Raw genomic sequence first — 22075 nt, 5'->3', positions numbered from 1 at the left:
TGTGAACAGGTGTGCAATAAACACCCCTTCCCTCTTCAGCCAGTCAGGGTGGTGGTCATGGATACCCGCTTAATTTAGACATGCATGCTTTTCTCTCATACGAGAATAAAAACTTTAAAAATAGTATACATGTCTAGAAACAACCAAGTGCCTTGTCCTGTTTCCCCTCTTCCCCCTGTCCCCCACTAGCAACTCAAATTACCAGCAAGCTTTGGAAACTTTGGGGCAGGGGAATAGAGGTGCAGCTGGCCTGCATGTGTTGCACCAGCTGTAATGCAAATGATACATGCTGAAAGAGTCTTTTTTTACATTCGTAATTCTTGGATATTGTTGTGCAACGGGGACATGCGACAATTTGTCTTAAATGTGTTTGCTGATATGTTCTGTAGAGTATACTGCATCCTTTGTTCCTTGCAGGCAAGAGACAATATCAAAATCCAATTGCCCGTCGGCAGCGTGTCTGAATGCAGCTGGGACTGTCCTCCTGGCTTTCCCATCCGTCAGTCCTGGGGTGATCCCATCACGCTTGATACCAGTTAATTTAGAGCTGTCTGGAACACAGACTTTGGTAAATCCTCAGCTTTTTTGACTGTTTAGACAAATTGTTATAAACCACTTTTTTTTGTCCTTTGTTTCTGAAAGTGGCAGTACCTATTGTTCTTCTGCTGTGTGAGGGCTGAAGGGGGAAGTGCCCAGGTGACCTGCACACCAGTTGTCTGTAGGTACCAGTCAACTTTTCTACTGCTTATCCAAAGCCGTAAAAGCATGGGCACTGGGGGTTCAGTTGTGTAAAAACAAAAGCTGATGTTGATTTAATCCCATTATATTGCATTGATCTCTCAACCGCTGGACTCTTAGTAGGATTCCAGCTTTAATCCTGTAAGGATCAATCTGGCCTGTTTTGCTTTTCTGTCCTGATCCTAAATCCCCCTTTAATCTTGTTAATTATACCAAGCCTTTTTTGCTGTCGTTTCTTTCCGTTGTGGACCAACAAAGCCACATTAAACCTTCTTGTTGATGTCTCTGACCTGGTGTTTTTACCTTGTGTTTATCTTGTTGAGGAGCAAGGTGGTCCTGAAGGCAGGTTTCACTGTTACAGTGGTGCCACTGTAACAGTGAATCAGCCTTTGGTGGTCTGGTGTCTGCTGCTTCAGACTTGTGTGGAGTCAGCTAGTCATGCTGTTGTGACGAATCCCTCCTGGTTCTGTTCAGGATTTTTATTTTTTGTATCTGTTACTTGCTATTGTGCAGTCTGAAGGGGCTGGAGAATCATGGAACATGAGGGGCCACTTTCAAATTGCTTTCTTTAAAATGATAAAGTGTTTTTTTGAAGACAATCCCATTGACTCTGGCACTGAGGAGTAGACAGTGTCAGGGAATATGGAGCACTCCTAGTGTGATGAGGCAAACAATCTGAAAAGGGGGGGGTCCTGAGACAAGGCTTGCGTAGTCCCATGGTCCACAGATAGATTCTGAAGGTCACAGAGAAATTCAACTGCTTAAATCAGCCTTTTTATGTTTATGTGTGTTCAGTGGCTTAAGGAGAGGAATAATGCACATTCAGACTTGAGGCTCTTTATCTTCACATCGCACTGCCTCCAAACCTAGTGCTGCCTTTTCTGTGTAATGCACAAGGCCAATTTCTCACTGTGACAATCTGCTCCTGGCACTTGCAATAATAGAAACTATCTGTGCTTAATGTATTCATCTCTGGAATTTCCTATACTGTAAAGAAGAAAACCAACACAAAATTGCACCTACGTTTGCTGTAACTCGATCAGGAGCTGACAGATCATTTCTAGAACATGTCTCTGCTGGGATCCTGACCGCTCTGCCAAATTTTATGCCTTTATCTTGCAGTGCTGCTCCTTCCCTCTTCCCCGTCCATGCTGCTTTGCCTCCCTGAGCAGAGGCTTCTGCTTTTTCAGCCTTTCAGCCAGATCCTGACTTTCTTTCCAGAACACCATGGGTCTGATTTCCCTCCTTGCCAGAATGCAGGCTGTATGGATGGGTATGCCATAGAAGCAGTCAAGCTGATTCCCTTTTAAGGCAGATAGAGGGGAAAATCGTTTTGGATCATGGAGGGTGAGCCCTCTGGATGCGTTTATTCTAATTAAAGCAGCCCTCGTGCTTAGTTTTTTGGAAAACGCTTAGGCCCATGTCAAGAGGTGGCAATTGCTTTTAAGCAAATGTGGACATTTCCCCGGCAATTCTAGGGTTAAGGAAATTGCAAAGGGGTGACATAGTGGCTGTGTTCCCTATTTTTGTATGTTGCCAATAGCGAGAAGGGGGAAACTTTGATTTCTAATCCGCTTTGGAGGAGGTTCCGTATCAGGGCTGCACAGAAACATCCAGTCAAGCAGCTCCTTTATCATAAAGGGGATTTTAATTAAAACTGTTCTCGCATCATGAGCGGAATGAGCATCAGTGCCAGCCAGCCCTGTACTGGGCATTTATCTCCTTCAAACCACATTACTAGTAATTGCTACATTAAATCAAAGTCGAGGGAGATTACAGGTCTGAATTGGGCAGGTGGACGGTGCCAGGGTGGGGAGCTTCATGCTGCTGAGCTGCTGATACGGGAACCCCCTCTGCCCCTCAGCTGGGGGTGAAAAGTCAGAGGGCTACTGGATCCCAAGAAGCCCTTCTCATTATAGGGCAGGAATTTTTGTCATAACCTAGGAGGAGTGGCAGGCTGTATGCTTGGAGCGTTTTAAGCTGCTGGTGTTTTTCTGTTAACTTCCTTTTAAAACAAACCAACCCAATAACAAAACCAACTCTGTGGCGTTGCCATCCCACTCCTGTCTCCTGGTCCGATCCACCAGTCATTCTCTTTTGTTCATCATCTAGTGCTTATTCTAGCCTTGAAATTCCAGAATAAATCACCTCTTCTTTTGGTATGTCCCTTTCTCTCTACCTTCCTTTCCTTGACACAGCTCTGATACGGAGCTTCTAACTTGGTCCCTCTCTGCCCTGACATGGGAGAGTTTCTTCCCTTCTTCACCTCTCCGCCCACTGAGGAATTGTATCTTCCTTGACCTGTGATTCCTTTACCAACTATGGCTCATTAGTTAGTTTAATTATTTATCTAGGTTTTTAAGGATTCTGTTGTCTCCATCTCTAGGGCAGCTGTTTCCCTTCGTCTTGTCCTTATACTTTGACCTTGGTGGCTCCAAAAAAATCTGATCATCCTAGCTCTTGCTCTTGCTTCCACTCTCCAGACCTCTAGTGGGCAAGGCTGAGGAATGGCCATGCCCACGTGAGGTTTTAGGCATGTGGACTGGCCGAGGTAATTAGATCTAAGTGGGCAATCAGTGAACTATCAAAATGTGACAGCTAGATTTCTAGGGGCTGTTATTAGATCTGCCCCATAATTGTAGAGAAGGTAAGTCAGGAACAGAATGTGCAGAAAGCATGGGGTGCTTTTTTTGTGGCTGTCACTTTCTTTGTTTTCATCTTGATGGCGGTTGTGTATTTTCCTGTTCTACTGCAGACAATCTGGGGCAGTTGGGTGGCAGTGATGTTTTTTTCTTCATTTTGCCTAGCGATGCCTTTGGCAATTTGCCATTCTGAAGGGTTTCTGAAACCTTCCTGCAGGGTTTGCATATCTACTGTGTTTCTCTGCTGCAGAAAAGGGTCTCATTCCTAGCAACCTATGGAGGACCTGGTAATGTACATGAAAGAGGATGCTGCAGCTTAACCTGCCTGCTAAAGCAGTTCATTTGCAGACTGTCAAGCTGTATTAGATTTCCAAGACTCACACCAGTTTCTCAGAAGATATCTAATTCAGAGCAGTTGCAGGAGGTGTGCCTGCTGTGTCCCTTCAGAGCTCGAAGTTTCAGCTTTTGCTTCATTACAGCGTGAGTTTGAGATAGAGCTTAAATATAGCCCTACTTCAACTCTGGCCTATGCACGAATCTCTAGCCTGATATAAGTGGTTCTTTTAAATTCATGCTAAGAGACCTGTAAAGCTGTAGAGGTTGAAGTTTGAGTGCTGCTGATATCCAAGCTGATAATGCAGAGATGTTGAAGTTAATTTTTGCATTGGTAGTCCTGTTACCATGAAGTGAGAGTAGCTGGAGAGACATGCAGAGAACATGAGCCAAGGCTTTGGTGGGGATTTCTTGATAGAAAACAGAGATAAGGGTTTTCATGGAAGTCATTTTACAGCTTCCTGGTTTTGGGACAGAGGATGCAGATAGGGGCAAATTGAGGTTGAATGCACATGTGTGAATTTTTCTGTAGAGGTCATAGAAAGCTGCTGAAAGGAGCAGGTATCTTGATTGTGCAGATGGTACAACAGAAGAAAGCCCTTGGTAGTGGTTATCTGGGGATCAGTTGCTGTGGTTTGTTTTAGAAGTTGCTGAGAGTTGAAGCTAGCCTGCAAGGAAAGGCTTTTGAACTGAGCCATGTCAAGGCTTTATTCTGTCCTCTTGGCTTTTGGGGAGAAGTGTGGGTAGCAGTTAGCTTATGTGCCTGCATCTTGGGACTTTGAGAAGAAAAAGATTTCCAGAATTCTATCACTTCTGCTTTCTCAGAAATAGATAGGTTTAAAAAAAAACCCCAACCAAACAATATCCACGTGTTTGCTGCCTTTTATTATTTTTGTCTTTAGTCTTAAGCAGAAAGCAATGTGAGGATGACCACTTGCCTAAGAGGTCATAATCTCAATATACTCCTTCTGTTTTACCCCATAGCCTTCTACTTCTCCACTAAAACCACCGAAGGAGGGACACAGCAATAACTAGCACGTCTGCCCCAACAAGGGTAGTCCCTGGGGTCACTCCCGACATTAAAGTATGACTTGCTGCTGTCACCATTCATTTAGTGTGTCTGATTTTGCTCTTTCAGGGCACACTGTGTCGTTCTTGCCAAACCTCAGCTTTGCGTGCTATTTCTGGATCCTTTCTGTGCACTCAGCAAATGCACTGAACTATTAACTGAAGTACTTCTGGTATTTTGCTCTTGCATCTCTTTCGAGCTGCCAGAGTGTGGGATTATTTATTTTTTTTTTAATGGGAATGGGGGAAAGAGCAGGATTCATCAGCTTATCAGGCGAGCAAGATTTTGAACTGAGGCCTACAGAAATTAATGGAGAGATGTAATTCTTCTATCATGGAATTGTCTTTGCAGATTTACACTGAAGGTGTCATATTCTGTGTACTGCCGTGCTGGAACTGTTTCCAAATGATTTACTGACATTTATTTGGTGACCTGCTGTTGCAGCAGCCTGCATGATGTTCTCCAATTCCTCAGTTACTGCCAGTAATGCAGTATATAACACATGCCGGCTGTGTTACCTGTTTATTTCTCTTTTCCATTCAATTAAGAGTTTAGTTTAATATTTTTGACATGTTTTGTCTCTTGCTTATATGGATACAGTGTATGGTCAGCTGCTCTGCTGTTCTGGTTGAACCAAGTTGGGCAGGGAATGCCTTTGCTCCTGTGTCAGTAGAACAAAATGCTGCCCAAGGAAACTTTTCCCCCAAATTCTGATTTTGTTTGTGTAGTTGGGGAGCTATGCCACTGTAAGTTAGGGATAAACTTCAGTTGATGCTAGTGTAATTTATTGTGTTGACACTCTTTAACTTGGAACAGGTACCCTTTTCTATTTTAATTTGTCACGTGGAAGTAATTTGATAAGCTGGGAGGCGAGGTGTGGAGGAAAATCCATACAAAAAACTGTATCCATTAGGGAGTGAGTGCTCAGCTAGATGAGTAAGATATGGCCATGTACTGAGGTTGTCTGTGATAGCTGACCTTGTGCTCCCTTTGCCCAAGATAAAGGCAAGGTAAAACGTGTTAGCTCAGACCCTTGGCAAAAGGGTCTGTGTTTTATCCCGCAAGCATTTGCTGGGATAGACTGCAAATGCGTGTGGTGTCACCAACAGCCGAGGCGACTCGCTGGTGGGGCTGAGATAACAGCGTAACTATACTTACACTGCGGGGGAAATTGCCAGTGCGGTCCAGCCCTAGTTTATGATTCATTCAATTAAAAATACTTGGTGAGAGTACCTCTGATACTACCATCTGGTGACTTTAAATAATATTTATTCTTAGGAAGATAGTTCTTTAATTAAGGAATTAACCTTAATTTTTGTAGGCTTAGCATAGATCTGGAGAAATGCTCAAACTTAAGCTGCTGTATTTCATAGAATAGTCAAGTCTTTCTTTTTTGGATCTCCTTGTTGTCCCCTTAAGGATCAGCTAATTGAACTACTGCTGCTTGTTAAGTGAAAAACCAAGTGGGAGTATGAGAGACAAAACGGGCAAAGCTTTTCTCTGACTGAGGTTCTGGAGCTAGCTGATAGATCTAGCAGCCTCTGTCATGAAAGAAAACTGCTTCCACTCAGTTCTTTTTGTTTCCCCTTTCTCCACTGCCCCAAAGGAATATAGAAAGGCAGCATGGCTGTCATGTAATGTCTAAACTACCAAGAGAAAACTTTTCTTCTTTGATACTGAAATTCAGCATCTGGACACTTTTTTTTAATGTAATAGGCAAAAAGCATTTTGATGGACATCTAGCATTACTAAGATCAGTGCATATACAAGTGATTCCAAAAGAAAGCTGTGCTGAGACGACCTTCTTTGCCAAATGGCTTAGCCCAGAAGTACACTTACTTTCTTCCCTGAGCAGTGCCAAGCACTTAGAGTTCTCCTTGAAAGAAGGCCCAGGCTGAACACATTGATTCTTTTTTTTTTTTTTTTTTTCCTGGAAGATCTGTGTATACTTTCTTCTCCCCTGTTATATTCTGCCTCTGGTAATAACTAAGACAATAGAGCCTGTCTGGTTTTAGAAGCTCCTTTTGGACTTGTTGTGTGTTGTACTCAGGTGTGCTGAAGTTTTCTCTAGATAGCATAATTAAAACCTGTTTTGTAATGCATGTAAGTGATGGGTTGGGATGGAAATGAAAATTGAAGTTTTGTCTTCTGTATGCTGCTGGTATATCCAGACTGCTGCCAGCTTTATTTTGCAACTTAATCACTAATACATTTTTGTGAGTTACTTATTGTTCTGTTAAAGCTGCCTTCCTGGGAGCCAGCTCATTAGCTAGCATTGTGCATAAAACCCTGGTTCTGGGAGCACAGTCTTTTGACAGAGGATTTTTCAGACTTCACATGAGTGTTCATCGCTGCCTTACGTTTTCCCTTTGTAATAATTTGAGACAGACTTCAGGCAGTCAGAGTCTTGCCTGAATTGACTCTGGGTCCTTGTCCAGCAGCTGAAAATCTGTGGGCAGGATCTGTACTTCCAACTTCAGGAAGACTCTGGCTACACAAGTCTGACTTCAGGATCAAGAGTCTACTCTCCTTCAGTTTCACCGAGAGTCTTTGTCCCTTGACAGCCATGACTGTGTAGATCGGGTGCTCAGAGAGCTTGGTTTCTGACTGAGGAATATACAGGCTTGTAATTTCATGAGTCCTGTTTTGGCTTGTAGGTTTCTGGAGTTTGTTAGTGCTACTGTTCTACTGGGTGACTGTAAGAAAGTGGAACAAAACAGAAAAAAGACAGTTGTCCAGCAAACAGAGGTCTTGAAATATGCCGCTTTAGCAGACCTATATGGTGTCCTTGCTCTGCCTCCATTTTGTGTCCTTCCCTAAAGCAGAATTTGTTGGGGCTTTGAAAGTAGGTGGTACTTAAGAAATAATTATTTTTAATTCTGACCTGTCCTTTTATGCTGTGTATTTGTAACTATGTTTTAAAACTGTGCAAGTTTTCTATTCTATACAAACAATTAATAGCTATACATAGATGATGCAGCGAAGAGCTGTGGATGGTAACAGGATGCAGGTATCTTATGTCCATAGTTTAGAGTATGCACAGTGCCTAGCTGTTAAACCACTTCAGTTTCAGGGCTACAGAGCTTGGGAAGTGTTTAGAGTGATAGAGGCAGATGCAGACAAACTCCCATCACTCTTAAGTAAATTGCCTCGCAAATGGAGAATGTGTTGCAGAAGAAGATTCAAAAGGGACATCTCCAGCACTTTGAGGGGAAAGAACATGACTGGGAGCTGTTTCAGAGCTTCCGTTTTATTTAATTGTTTTTGGTATTTTTCTCTCTAAAATTTTCTTGAAATCATGAATTTTATCCATGAAAACTGGAGTGTGTGATGACTGAGGTTCCACTGTCTGCCTGAGATATTTACTTGGCAGAAGCAGTGGGTGTGATGGGGTGCTACGTGTAACCTGGTATTTGCTGCCTTCTCTGGCTTTGGGCTTCTTAGGCCTTTTGCCAAAGGGATTTTAGTTTCCGTGGATTCAAAGTGTATTTTTGGTAATTTCATTTGTGTTAATGTGTTTTAGGAACATTAGTCCTAATGAACATGAGGAATCACTAGCACTAACTAGTCTGACTGAGTTCAGGCAAGCAGTGACTCCTATAGTTTTACCAACATGTTCAAATTCATTTCTGTGTTGTCCTTATTACGCTAATCCAACATGCGCTCATTTGCTTCTGCTGCTACTCCACATCCCCCAGAACTGCTGGTTCCATTTCTGCTTAATGCATCTCGTTCCTGATCTTCAGTATTTGCATGCTTAACATGTTTCACTCGCAAATTAACGCACTGGCTTTGTGCTGAGTTATTCGCTCTTCTGCATACCTGATCCGCCACTAGATCTTCTTGCTCTTGAGATCTGCTTCTTGCTCTTGAGGACAGCTATGTAAAACTGTGAGGTTTCAGAAATGTGAGGAAAACCAATTTATGCAGTCATCTATTTGTCATCATCCTTGCTTCTGCTTGCCATTTCAGAATATTGAGCTCTCCTGTGCAGACTCTGCCTACATTTGTGTCCTCCCCATTTGAATCTCTAATGATTTAAGGGTCAAAATAACAACTAGACTATACATAATTTTTCTAGTCATTGGTTATATTAAAACCGGGAAGAAAAATACAATTCAGCTTTTTGAAAAATATTATACCTATTCAAACCAACCAAGCAATACAGCCCAGAAAATGTAGCCCTATAGAGGAATGATGATTTCCAATATAAATTCTCACCTGGAGTAAGCAAAAGCCACCTTTGTGCTCAGGACATGGGACTTGCTTTGGTGCAAAATGAGAATTTCTTGCAGCTCCAAAGGTGTAATCTTGGTACTGTGTGCTGTTTGTCTAACACCAGTAAGAGCTGACTGAGCTGCTTGATCTATTTAGCTGCTATGGAAATCAGTACATACCCAGCCAGAAAATGCATCCTTGCTTGTTGGCATGTTTCCTACATTTACATCAGTCTTTAAAAAGCAGAGACATATTGTAAGCTGCTCATCAGATCCCTGATGACCCAGTTTAGCAGATGTAGTGATTGGCTAATTGTTAAAGATGCCATTTTTGGTGGGTGAGAGGAAGAGCATCAGCCAGGCTTCTAGCAATGAAGAGTTAGAATCGGCAGAGGTAAGAGCTCTTTAGTGGGAGTAACTAGATAAGGCTTGGATTAATTTGTCTGGAGAACAGAGAATTATACTAAAGATTTTATAAATTCAGTTTATAAAATGAAACTGTTGCTGTAATTTCCTTAATAAAGATCAGTGTGGTGTAATGACTGTGCAGTATGGAAGTATCTCAGACTCCATGCTGTATTGCTGTGTCCCCACAGTACCACAGTTTTTAGCAATTTAAAAAAATGTACATGAAAAATGTCTGGAACTACCACGGTTGCACATCAAGCATAGGGAGACTATAGCAGGCTTATGTTCTTATAGCTGTATTTGTAGTTGTGACTTAGCATGCTTGTTATAAGCAGTCTGAAGAAAGCAGGCAAAGCAAAGCCCAGGGCTGTGGTCTTACATTTTCAAAAATGTACCTCAGTCTGCAGACGTCAAAGAGCAGTGCATGTGAAGGAAAATACTGGGTTTCGAGAACATTGGCAAAAACTTGTATAGTCTCCATGCCTTGCTTAGTATACCGAAAGAGTAAAATTAGGTAAATGCTGCTAGCACGTAAAACACTATCTCTGGGCAAAGCAATGTGCAGGTAGGAGATGGAAAACAATAAAATTCAATGTTATAAAAAGAATAATAAAATTCAGCAGTAACTAGATGGGTGATACTTTTAGTTGAGGGAGCTGGAAGCTGTGTGATTCATAAATGCACAAATATATCAGGGTTTTTGTCAGGCTTCTGGCATTAGAAATAACAAGCAGAGGAACCAGAGCTACTGGTGCAGAACATGAAACTGGATATTATAGGGATAATATCAATCTGCAAGAATAGTAATCATGGCTTTAACATGCATTCAAGATTATGTGTGGTTCAGATAAGGGTAGATGTAAAAGGTGATAGGCTGTATTGTATGCAGTAGACTGTCAAGAAGAAAGAAGAGTAATACTGATAACGCAGGATCTGTTTCTGGTCAAAATTGCTGTGGGGAAGAATGGTAAAAGAGGTCCCACGGGAGTACTGTGAGTCTGCTGTAATTCCTCATAGGACTGGTTTTGGATACAAACTTGCAGCTCTGAAATGATATTATTCCCAGTACCATTAGAGAGACAAATATTAGTATGAGAAACTTTAATTTCTCAGATGTAGCTTGGAGAACAAATGCTGTTAATAATAATAGGGTCAAAAGATTTCATCACTGTAGCAACCTATTGTTGAGATAGTGAGTGAATTACAGGAAAACAAGTGGTTTAGAAGCCTCCATGTCTCCACCTAAAGGTGGGGTAATCATAATACAAGCTTTGATACATGAAGCAAAATATTTAATTAAGTCAGTAAAATGGATTGAAAACTCAGACTTGAATGTTGCAGTGTGTGTCTTGGGTTTCAGGGTTTTTGGTGTGGTTTTTTTTTTTTTTTTTTTTTTTTTTTTACAAGTACTTTGGATGCAAATTCTTGATGATATAAGTGAATAGAAAAAAATGGTAAGAAGAAACTTCAGCCTAACTGGAGGCATAATCACCTTATAAAGGCTGTTAGGTACAAAAAGAGAATTTATTAGCAAAGATTGCTGTGCTTTTTAAAGTCAGTAGGGATAAAATGAGAACTGCTGAAAATCAGGCAAAGTTAAACCTTACAAATGTTGCTAAGGGCATGGGTGACAGTTTCTCAAAAAACAATTAGAGAGAAGGGAAAATGTGGGTCCACTTCGTGTTGGGGTTAGGGTAGTTGATGAGGATACTTTTCTTGTGATCACAGAATTGAACAAATCTTTTTTTCTTGTTGTTAAAGGTAGAGTTGATCATGGGAGCAAGGGCAGGATGGGTGATGGGCATGAACCTACTGTAGAAGCAATCACACTGGACGCTTCAAAGACCCTAGTGATGCAGGCTGGGCTGTGGAGCAGGATTGCCTGGGGAAGGGTGATACCTATTCCTGAAAGTCAAAGAACTGTTTCATGAAGTTGCAGATCTGATAAAAGTCTTAATCTATCAAATCAGGAGTGATATAAGTTTGTAGGACAGAAAGCATAATAGCCCTATTGGTGATGGGAAGTGATTTGAGTAAGTACAGACCTGTTGGTCCAACCTCAGCTATATGCTGATACAAAAATATTAAAGATTATATAAAAAAAATATGTGATAAAAGGCAACACAAATCCATCAAAATAGGGTTGTGCCATATCAGCCTATCTGTTTTTAGGATAACCAATTTTCTTAACTAGGTAACGTGCATTTTTCTTAATGGGATGATGTGTTTTACTGTAGATGGTCCTACAGCATCTGCTGTGGTGTTCCAGAAGAAAGTACTAATGAGGCTAGAGAAGATGCAGTTTAGTGCTGGAATTGTGAAACGGATTAGGAGCTAACAATGTTGTTCTGAGTAATTAAAAAAAGCACAGGCCAGATCAGGTGCAAGAAAGGGCTTCTGGAGGTTGGAGAATAGAAAACCTGTCATGTGACAAAAAGACTGGAACAGCTGCTTGTTTAAATAGGTAGAGAGGGGATACGTGGGGAAGGTTAGGTGTAAGGGAAAGAGAAAATATGGTTAAGCTAGAGGATGGTACTGGCACAAGAGCAAACAGAAATTGCTCAGGAATAAAGTTAAGCTGGAGATGAATGTGATCCCCACTGCTGGGGAGTGCTGTTCTAGAGCAGCCTTTTGGCTGGGTAGTGTAGCTGCAAAACCCACTTCTAAGATGTAGCATGATAAATTTTATTAAGAGATTGGATGATGTTGTATGATAGCAGTTTATATGATCCTCTGTGTCAGGAAGTCTTTTCCAGTCTTAATATTTCTGTAATTTCAAAATTATTCATATGGCTAAGCATTTGCAGGAAGAAGACTATGATTTTATAACAGTTACCTAACTTGTGTTACTGGAAATGCATGTGCATAGCAGGTTATATGGTAATGTAGTTGGGCTTTTATCTCAAAATAAAATTATGGAGTACAGTGCCATCTTATATTTGACTAATATTTGTGTACATCAATGTGCAGTAGTAAACCAGCCATTATGGTCAGCCTTGCAGAAAATTCAGTAGTTTATTACTGGTCAATAAAGTCCTGCTGTATTCATCTTGGTGCATACAAGTTTAAAAATAGGTTTTGTAATTTGATTTTCTGTGGGACACGGGAGGTGTGATGCTTTGTTACTGAAGAGTCACCCAGGTATCTTAATGCAGGTTAAATCTGAATCAAAAACTTTAAAGCATGGCAGTTCTATCTGGATCTGTAGTTAAAACAACAGAGGAGCTTAGGTAATGCTCCCTGCTTCCCCTCCTTGATTTGTTTTGCTCGTTTGATGGTTATTTATATGTAGTAAGATATCTGCACTAGGAAATGGCAAGAATTGGATTGTGAAAGAAATGTCAGCTTTTTAACTTAGGGATTTGGTTTTAAAACCGGGGGCAGTAATATGGAGTAGCAAGAACAGGCTGAGGAAAAGACTTTGGGTTTTTATAAATTAATGTCTTTTCATAAAATGATGTTATTTGAGATACTAAATTGCCTGAGTGCATAGTAATGAGTTTTGCAAAAGAATGAAAGGCAGGCACCTACTGAATGTGTAGTTACAGAAAGGGGAAGGGGGAGGGGAAAAAAAAAAGTATCCGTCATTTATAGGAAGCCAGATACTATCTGTGCTCGAAAGTGGTCTTGAGGGGGAGTGCTGAGAGATGGCCAAACAGCCCTCAGAAGGTCAGGAGGAGGAGGCATAATCTGAGCTCCAGAAAGCTAGTTTGGGTCTGGGGCAAAATAAACTGGCCAAAGGCAGAATGAAATGGAAGTTCATTGTGGGAGCCTCATCCTTTTTCCCTAGTGAAGAGATCTAGAAGCATAGCTGCTTTCCCATTTATTTGTCTCTCTGCAAATCTTCACATAGAAACAATGGGTATAGAAACTTTTCTTTTTTAGATGTAGAAAGTGTCATGCTTTATACTTCCTAAATGGGCCATGCTCCTTTTGTAAGGAAGAAGCCAGCCCCATGGCCCTAGGAAAGATGATGAGAGTGGATGGCAGTTGCTGTAACCACTCACCCAGCTCCTTGGTGTCCTTTTCTGAGGTGTCTCGGAAAGAAAGGGCAGCAGGAGCAGAGGATAAGCCAAGAGGGGCTGGTTGGGTCAGAGGGCTGCAGGTTTGGCACCTCTTACCTCAGTTACAATGTGCGCACATAGAAAATTGCTAAATGATCCACCCATTTAAGTTCTTGGAAAAAAAATAAATCTTACGTTTATCTCTTTGAGGAGGAAAAAATTGTCAGTAATGGTGGAAAGGCAGTTAAGTTGCTGTTTAGTGGTGCACAGCAGCACTACAGAAAAATTAAAGATTAGAAATGCAAAAAACCCTGTCTGTATGCATTTAAAATGGGGAGGTCAGAATTTGGATAGCCTGTCTTGGGTATGATCACTGTAACATTCTTAATTTTTGAAACCTCGAAGGGAGGGTTTTTGTCACCTCTGTCCTTTGGAGGAAGGTAGGAATCTTCTGTGGGTTTGGGCTGTTAACATTTTGGGAGCCTGGGTTTGGGTCAGTGTCAACCTGGTACAATTTGAAGTAGTGATGGGTGAAACCTCATGCGATTTGCTGTGTGTGGTTGGGCCCCCCCAATGCCCCCCAGCCACAGTGTGCCTTCTAAGAATTAGCAGCAGGCTCTCGGGTGTACAGTAACGCGTCCGGCACGCGGGGCCAGTGGGGCGAACCTGCTGGCCTCTGTCTGGGCAGCTCCCCATCTGTCCCCGTCAGTCAGGGAGCGAATTCCAAACTGTTCCCAGGGAGGACGGGCTTCCTAAAACGGGCACAACAACTGGCCCTGCCCAGCCTTGCCCCCTTCTCCCCACAGCTTGCCGTCCCCTGTGGCAGAGTTAATCCTCTGTCTCTGCCCCCGGTTTGACTTGAACAGCTGAGGGGGGAAACCCACTGGCCCGAGGTTGGGGTGGTGGGGGCCATCCTGGGGCCCAGCTCCCCCCACCGGCCCCAGTTCCGGCAGCTGTCCCTGCCAGCCTCAAGTGTGGAGGGAGGGAGAGGCGTTAAATGATACGGGTGCATACTCCCTCGTGAAAGAGATCCCTTCAACATGAGATATCAGTGTGGCTTCTCCGATCTCTCTCCCTCCGTGACACCAAAGGGTTTTACTATGCTAATCCCAGCACCTGTCCCTGCCGAGGACAGCAAGAAGGGTATGGGGGTGGGGGAAGAACAGTCCCATATGTTTTTCCCTGTCCTGGATTGGGAGCGTTCCCTCTGACGCACCTAGAGCCCAGAACATATGCTCTTTTCCAATCCTAAATGCTGTTTGCTTCCTCCTCTCCCCGGCAACGCTGTCTGTGAAGGTCCTGTGTCCCCCTCTTACCGGCAGTTGCTCTGATGCCCGGGAGTTGTAGGACGCTCCTCAGTTGAGGCTTGCAGGGCCGTTTTCAGTAGGGGATTTCTAATTTTAGGAGCCTCTGCCGCCTATGGTTGAGTACTGCCTTGCTGGATCCCAGAAGAGAGGGGCTGAGCTGAGCCGAGCTAGGCAGCTCCTTTTTATTTTCAGCTGAGCTAGTGTCAACCTGAGTGGCCCCAGAGGCCAGAGCTAAGCACTGCGCAGGGCTGCCAGAGTCCTTCCTACAAGGCTGAAAGACAGACTCAGACTTGAAGCTTCCAGTCCTGTGTCCATTTGGCCTTTAGCTGGAGGATCTTTGGCTATGTATGGTGTGTATTGTATGGATTACCAGTACCCAGTCATCCAGGTAAGCAGTATGACAGCGGTGACTTTATAGAGTCTTGGTGTTTGCCCTATACATTCTTTGGGCAGAACTGGAGCTTATGTGTTGGTTTTGTAGAAGGACACTGCTTCTGTGCTGGGCTCATTGGCTTGGTGTGTCCCAGGCCTCGGCAGCCTTAGAGGCTTTGAGGCTCCTGCACACGAACAGTACTGTTTGACACTTTAACTCCAAGATCTGTCTTGTTTGAGACTTGTGTGTTTTGGTTTGCATTTTTGGCTTTTTAATTATTTTTTTTTTGGGGGGGGGGTGTTGAGCTGACAGCAATGCAGTGTTCTGCAAACTAGTGTGGTGGCGTGTGCCTTACTGCATTGTCTGGGTGCATGTGACTTGTATGTGTGACTGCAGTCTGTCCTGCAGGGATGGTGAGCCACCCAGAGCAGCTCCTCACTGATGTTTTTCCTCCTTCCTTCTCTGACGCCACCCACAAAACCTTCAACAAAGTCTTGTTTGTCACCTTTTTGCTTTTGGAGGTCCAGCGAGGATTTGTAGGACGATAGGAATGTGTGGGTTTGAGAGGAGTGCTTGGGGCAGGGCAAAGCCTGTATTGCAGTCTTTGCTGGGGGAGGGGGCTATATTTGGAGCACACATGAGATTTGCTGGCCCAGCATGTAGAGTCTTGGAGAAGCCAGAGGCCGTGGGTCAGGCTCAAATACTTCTGGAGCCAAGTGAAAGATGATGTTCTCTGCACAGTCCTTGGCTATTCAGTGTCAGCATTCCTTGTCCTCACAGGCACCAAATTTATCCAGAAAACGTGAAAGGTAGACTAGTGGTTGAAGATTATCTACCCTGAGATACATCAGATAGCCACTAGAGAGTATTTTGTTAGGTTACCTTGTGTGTAATAAAACCCCTGGTACATGAATAGAAGCCACCAACAGAAGTGTGTCTTTCAGTTGTTAAGATTTGTTCCTGATAAATTGGTTCTTTGCACTCAAAACTTTTTTTCCCCTCCCTCTGGCCTTGATCCAGCTGGCAGGTTTACTGCATCTAAACTTGAGCCAGCACAGAAATGCAGGTAATGAGATGTTAAAATCGGAGGCTGTGCTTGTTTTCTACCCTAGCAGCAAGGGGGATTTACAGGAGTAGCAAAAGAAAAAGGAAGAGAAACCCTGAAACTCACTGAAAGCAGAGTGCTTGTGGATTTCTCTTCTCTTTCCATTTCCATGAGTCCTGCAAATGTTAAACTAACCTAAGCATTTGAAAGTGTACATGCAGACCATTTAGTCAAACTAGAGATTAGTTCTTCATTTGTGCTCTTACCAGTGTGATGTCAGTGGCCTTGTCCCATTGCCTGCTGTGGAAACATTGTTCTCCATCTTATTTTCCACTAGGATTTGAATGGTAGGAGCTAACCTAAAACCATCATGTATACCTGGGTGAACACACAAGAGAATATAAAAGTGCCACAGATGTGCTCAGGTGGGAGTGATGAGCTTTGCTTGGCATGGTAAGGATGATAAGCTGTCCCCTGGCAGTGCAGAGGCAGACTTAGTTGAATTTGCCTATAGTTATTTCAAAAAGTGACTTCTACAGCACGGTAATGAAGTTTCAGTGTATATGAGCCTGTGATGCATGAGAACTTGTAAGTATTGGCATCTAGAGCTGTTCTGAATGTTGCTTTTTGCATAAATGCAGTAAGTAGGAAGGGATGCTCTCATGGCTCTGAGCTGTATGTTCTCCAGGCTTCCAACCTTCAGCTTTACTTGTGCTTTGTTGTTTTCAGCAGCATGATCTGCAGTTTGAGTCTTTGGTTCTCCTCAGTAGAGGGTGGCAAACAGTGAAAGTAAATTGGGCAGTGGTTCCATGAGTTGCACATCAGAGAAGTGGAGGCCCACCAGACTTATTTCACTTGGCCATGCTTTGTAGGCTCCACTAGAGCCCAAGACAGTAAAGACCTCAAGTGTTATCAAGTCTGATCATGTTTACCTCTGTAGTCTTGAAGCTTTTGAAACTCTGTATCAGATGTTCCTTTCGGCTGTTTTTGCTGTGATTGGAGCTCCTGCAGACATGTGTTTCTTGTTGCCTGAGCACATCCATTGGAAATTTGGGCTTTTCTTTGGCTCAACAGGAGAAGGTACTCCAAGCATGGGGGAGGAGATGCTTTCTGGCCTACAATGGAGATGAAAGAGAGAGACTAGCAATAGATCGCACTGAAAGGAATTCCCACTCTGCTGGCACATGAGCAGAGCAGTTGTACCAACTGAGTGATGGGAGGCAGTGCAAGTGAGGGCCCAGTGTGCAACTGGGCACCTCTTTTTTTTCTTGGAGGATTCTTTCTGATGGCAAATATTTCTAGAGGTTCATAAGGTGAAGACCAAATTGGATTAGAAATGATGCTATCCTGGTTAACAGTGGTGGGTGATGGTGGCATGTCATTTCTCTGTCCTGAAGGTCTGTGCTACAGCCCTAGGTCTGGGACAAGAAGTTGCCACCCTGTGGCACAGAGAAGGCTGAATGCAAGTTAAATTAAATGGAGAGAATAAGGAGATTATCCCAAGTGATTTGCAGAGGTCTGGTGAATGAGATGCATATTTCTGAAACCTGGTGCTTTGTTGTGGTAAAGGTATAAGGAGGTCACTGTGTTTTTTGCTGCTTTGAAATGGAATTTACACTTGACCCAGAATCGTGCTCCACAATCTCGGGTTTGTAATAGGGGAGAGGGGGGGGAAAAAACGCACAATATTTTCCCTGGCTTTCCAATACTACCTGTAAACAATACTACAGTATTGTAAGATGCAAGTTAGTGGAGAGGATGAGATAACTTGGAAAAACATGGACTCTGACTCAGAGCCCTGAGGGCTGCACCTGTGGAGGCTGGCTCCTTTGCAGAGGACCCCACACCAGGGTGGACTGTTTGGTCTCGTGGGGTGGCTGGCCTGTGGTGCTCTGCCTCTCTGCTCCTCTGGGACATAAGGGCTTCCTGGTGGCTTGGTCTCAGGTTTTTCACACTTGAGAAGTGAACTGGGCTGGGATGCACACTCCTGCCGGCCTTCTGCTGAATTAGAGAAAGGTGAAGGGAGGAGGGAGAGAGACAGAGGTCAGTTTGCAGTGAGTGAAATTGGGAAACTGAAAAGCACTGTGGGTCAGCATGGGCTGCCTGGAGAGCAGCGCAGTAGCAAGTCCATGAAGCAAAACTACTAGGTTTTGTTTTTAGTGTAAGTTATAACTGGGCATATTCATACAAAGGAGAACACATGGGGATGCAAGGTGTTACTGCACAGTAATGTGGCTTTTCTGCTGTTAAAGCCTGGGGAATCTCTTGAGTACTAGGTGTCAAGAAGAGATGCATCAGAGGGGCAACTTGACTGAGCTGGTTTTATCTCCGTGTCACGAGCACTGTGGAGCATCGGCACAGTCTGCTTGTCTAGCCGAGGGTATGGCAGACCTGTGCTCAGCCCTGTCCGTGGGTTTACGTGGGTGCAATATTGGGAGAAATCAATTAGAGCGACTCAGGTCCCATCTGCCAAATGGGGTAGCAGTAGACTGGTCTGTTTTATGGGGTCGCCAGGAGAACAGATGCTGCCAGCTGTGGTGTGCTCAGGTGTTAAAGGCCAGATGCTTACTGAAGATAAATGAGGCGGGGTGGGCGGGGGGAGGGGAGCAAGCTGGGAAGGAGCCCAGCGGTCTCCAGCTTTTTATGATGAAAGAAATGCAGATCCTGGCACGGATACTGCTTCCGGTTCATCCGCCGCACCGTGTCACCCACGCGTTCTCCCCTTTGTGGCAGGAGGGAGGTCTGTGCAGAGCTGACAGCCGTCTGCCCAGCATCCTCCTGCGGGGAGATGCCGCCTCCCCTCCGTGGGGTGCGGGCGGGGGCGGCCTGGCCGCTTGCACCCCCGCCGCGGGGAAGGGGAGGCGCGGCGCAGTGCGGGCAGGCCCGGGGGTCCTGCCGGGCCGGCCGCTCCGCTACCGCCGCTTTTGTTTCCAGCTCGCCTTTGGGTCTCCGTCGAGCCCCTTGGTTCCCGGGGCGGGGCGGGGCGGGGGGGGGGTGTCCCAGCGGACAGGCGGGGGACGGCCGGGCCGGGCGGGGTGCGGCGGGGGCGGTCCCGGTTCGCATTAATTACCTTCGGTATTCGGGGCGGTGCTTCCCGCAGCCATCTGGCTGAGCCGGGGGGGCAGCGGGGAGAGCGGCAGCCAGGGAGGGAGGGAGGGAGGCAGGCAGGCAGGGGGAAGAAAGGGAGGAACACGGGAGAAGAAAGGGAGGAAAAAGGGCTCTGGGGGTACCGCGCCGGCGAGGCAGCGCAGCGCAGGCACCCACCGCCGCCGCCCGCCTCCAGGGGCTGCAGCTTTTTTTTTTTTTTTTTTTTAAAATATTTTTTCCCCTCTTTTCCCCCCCACCCCCCCCTCCCCCCACCCCCTTTGCGGCCGGTCTCACCCATTTTGGTTTATGGAGAAAAAGAAAATGGTAACTCAGGTAAGGCTGCCGGTGCTGCGCTGCGGCGGCTGTCTGCCCGGCTTTGTGTGGGCGCGGGCGGGGAGCGAGGGGCGCGGAGCGGAGCGGCCGGCAGCGGGGCTGGCCGGCAGCGGGGCTGCCCTGCCGCGTACCCCCGGGATGGTCGCGGCTCCGCGCTCTCTCCGCCGGACGCCGGGGCGGGCGGGAGAGAGCCCCGGGGGCGCGGGTTGGGCTCTTTGGGGAAGGGGTTCCCTGCAGTCCCCCTGCCCGAAGCAGTCTCGTAGTGCCCTCTAGGGAGAAGAGGTGCGTGAGGGGCGCCTGTGCCCCTGCTCCCGAGTTAGGCTAAACCCGCCTTTGAACTACCGATCCCGGCCGAGCACGAAGGTAAGCGTCTTCCGAGCCGTTTCTGCATCCGGCTGTCGGTCACCGTGAGGGCTGGGAAGCCCTTGTAGGTAGCCTTAGGCGTGGGGCTGCCCGTTGCCTTCCCGGGGGAAAGCGGCTGACGTTTCGTGGGGAGCGCACCCAGCTGCCAAGGCCATAGCGTTTCCCCCGTCTCGCTAAGGGGATTTTATCGGACGGTGCTCGCCTTTTAAGGTTGTTATATGGTTTTGGATTTAAATTTTTTTTTTTTTTGCAATGGCATCAGCAAGTCGCCACCCGAGGGAGGGTGCAAATGGAGGAGGAGGAGAGTGGCATCGTGGAGCTGGAATCCTTTGGAGTTAGGCATTATATAATGCCCCCGCAGTGCCTTGCGGAGCTGGAAGCCTTTGGGGGATATTCCCAAAGGGAAGGATTCTCAGAATGAACTTTTCTTCAAATCTGGGTTTCACAAGTGCTGTTTTTCTGTCGAGATTTGCAGGTTTTTAGACGATGCATATTGTCTTCCTGGCATTCCTTAGGCCTGGCTGAATCCCCCTTCGTTAGCTGCTACGGAGATCCTGCGTGTCCCACTGCAAGGGACAGCACTTTCACGGGTGCCTGGCTTAGAATGAATCTGCTGCAGGAAGCGACACCTGCTTTGACCCTTTCCATGTCTCATTTTGCATTGATTGTCAGTGGCTGAAAAATAGGTTTCTGTCCACTCTTCAGGTACCTTCCCAGGCTCCCAAGTCCCACTTTCTGCTTCTGCTATTTAGTCCCTTCCATTACTGATTCCTTTTTACCTGGACCAAGGCTTTCTCTTTTGAGGCAGAAGTAGAAATCTCCTGAGACTTTCTGTACCTATATTTAGTTTAGCGAACGATGCTGAAAAGCTTTGTCTCTGCAGTCAGGATCCATTTGTGTGTTGCTGTGTGCTCAGAGCGTGTCTGGTTAGATGGAGGTGTATGTCCCGAAGCTGCAGGTGAGCTTGTGCACGTTTCAGAGAGTTGTTCTGCACAGCCTTGTTATTGCAGCGTGCTCTCTGCCACAACCATTATGCACGTGCAGTGCAAAAAGGTGCCTGAGTCGCCAGTATACAAGTGTGTGTAGCTTGTGTGTGCTTAGGACGGAGAACTCTGAAGCACGATCTGGTTGGCTTGGAGACATGTGGAGCTGGGAAGGATGGGATTCTGCTGGAGCACTGGCTGAAACAGTGGAGAGGGTATGAACTCATTTCAAGATTAGGTTATCCTAATAGACTTCAGAGAAATCTGTCTTCCACAGAAATTGTTAGGAGGCATCAAGACTATGCATTATTAGTAATGGTTGACCTTGAATTATGGCTCTTAAGAGTATGTACTATGTAGGATAGGTTTTCAGGATTTGCATTGCATATTAGGCTGGTCCTTGGTACTTCACTGCAGGTTTGGCTGCGAGTGGGGCTGAAGGTGTGTGGCACATCCAGGGCAATATTCCCAGCCATGTTATTCTCATTCTGCAGTGCTATTTGAAGCAGTGGAGTGACCTATACAACCTGTGAATGTATTTCACTGGGGTGATCTCATTTAGGAGAAGTAAATGTTGTTGCTGTGTTAAAATGGTAATTGTCACTGAATGAATTCAGCATTGCCACAATCTCTTGCTCTGTTTGGTTCAGTCTCCATAAAATATTGCTTGCGTGGTCTGTGTTCTATTGTTTTAGGGAGCAAGCTTGCCCATCTTCCTTGGAAATCTGTGAGATCAGTTTCTGTATAGGCATGAGGAGCTGGTAGAACGAAATGGGAGTGTGTGGGGTGGGAGGACTAGAAAGTAAGGGGAAGAAATGGGAGATACTGGAATGTAGAAACAGGCTTGAAAGAGGAAACCAAAATTGCTAATGAGAGCAAGAGCTCAGATTCATTAACAGAAAGTACCCTGCTTTTATCCCTCTTAATCCTAAATCAGTGAACATGAGTGTTAAACGAGGCCCTGTACATCATGTGCTAATTGCAGATAAAAGAGAGTCTTCAGTGGATGGGAATTATATGCTAAAAGGCTTTTTTTCTCTGTGTGGTGCATGGTGAGGTTGCTGGCTTGCTGGAGCACAAAGCCCTCCCTTTCTTGGACAGCCCAGTGCCTTGCTGGCGTTTTCCTCCGAATCTGTTTCCCATCAGGGCTGGGATAGGGGGAAGGTGTCGAGC

At 45.2% G+C, this 22075-nt stretch overlaps 1 protein-coding gene across 11 annotated transcripts in view; it reads left to right on the top strand.

Moving 5' to 3' along the window:
* RBFOX2 (RNA binding fox-1 homolog 2) overlaps positions 1-22075 on the top strand; it is a 172159-nt gene that overhangs the window by 66553 nt on the left and 83531 nt on the right. Inside the window, exon 1 of one of the 11 annotated variants that reach the window (XM_074902411.1) lies at positions 19327-19556. The exons of the other annotated variants lie outside the window; for them this stretch is intronic. Coding sequence (XP_074758512.1) covers positions 19530-19556 — 27 coding nt within the window. The 5' untranslated portion in view covers positions 19327-19529. Of the gene's footprint in view, positions 1-19326; positions 19557-22075 lie in introns of those variants that run through there. 11 annotated transcript variants of the gene reach the window in all.

This window comes from Athene noctua, chromosome 3, assembly GCF_965140245.1.
Source record: "Athene noctua chromosome 3, bAthNoc1.hap1.1, whole genome shotgun sequence".
Lineage (NCBI taxonomy): Eukaryota > Metazoa > Chordata > Aves > Strigiformes > Strigidae > Athene > Athene noctua.
The sequence above is the reverse complement of the archived record's forward strand: the minus strand, read 5'-3'. Positions and strand labels throughout refer to the sequence as shown.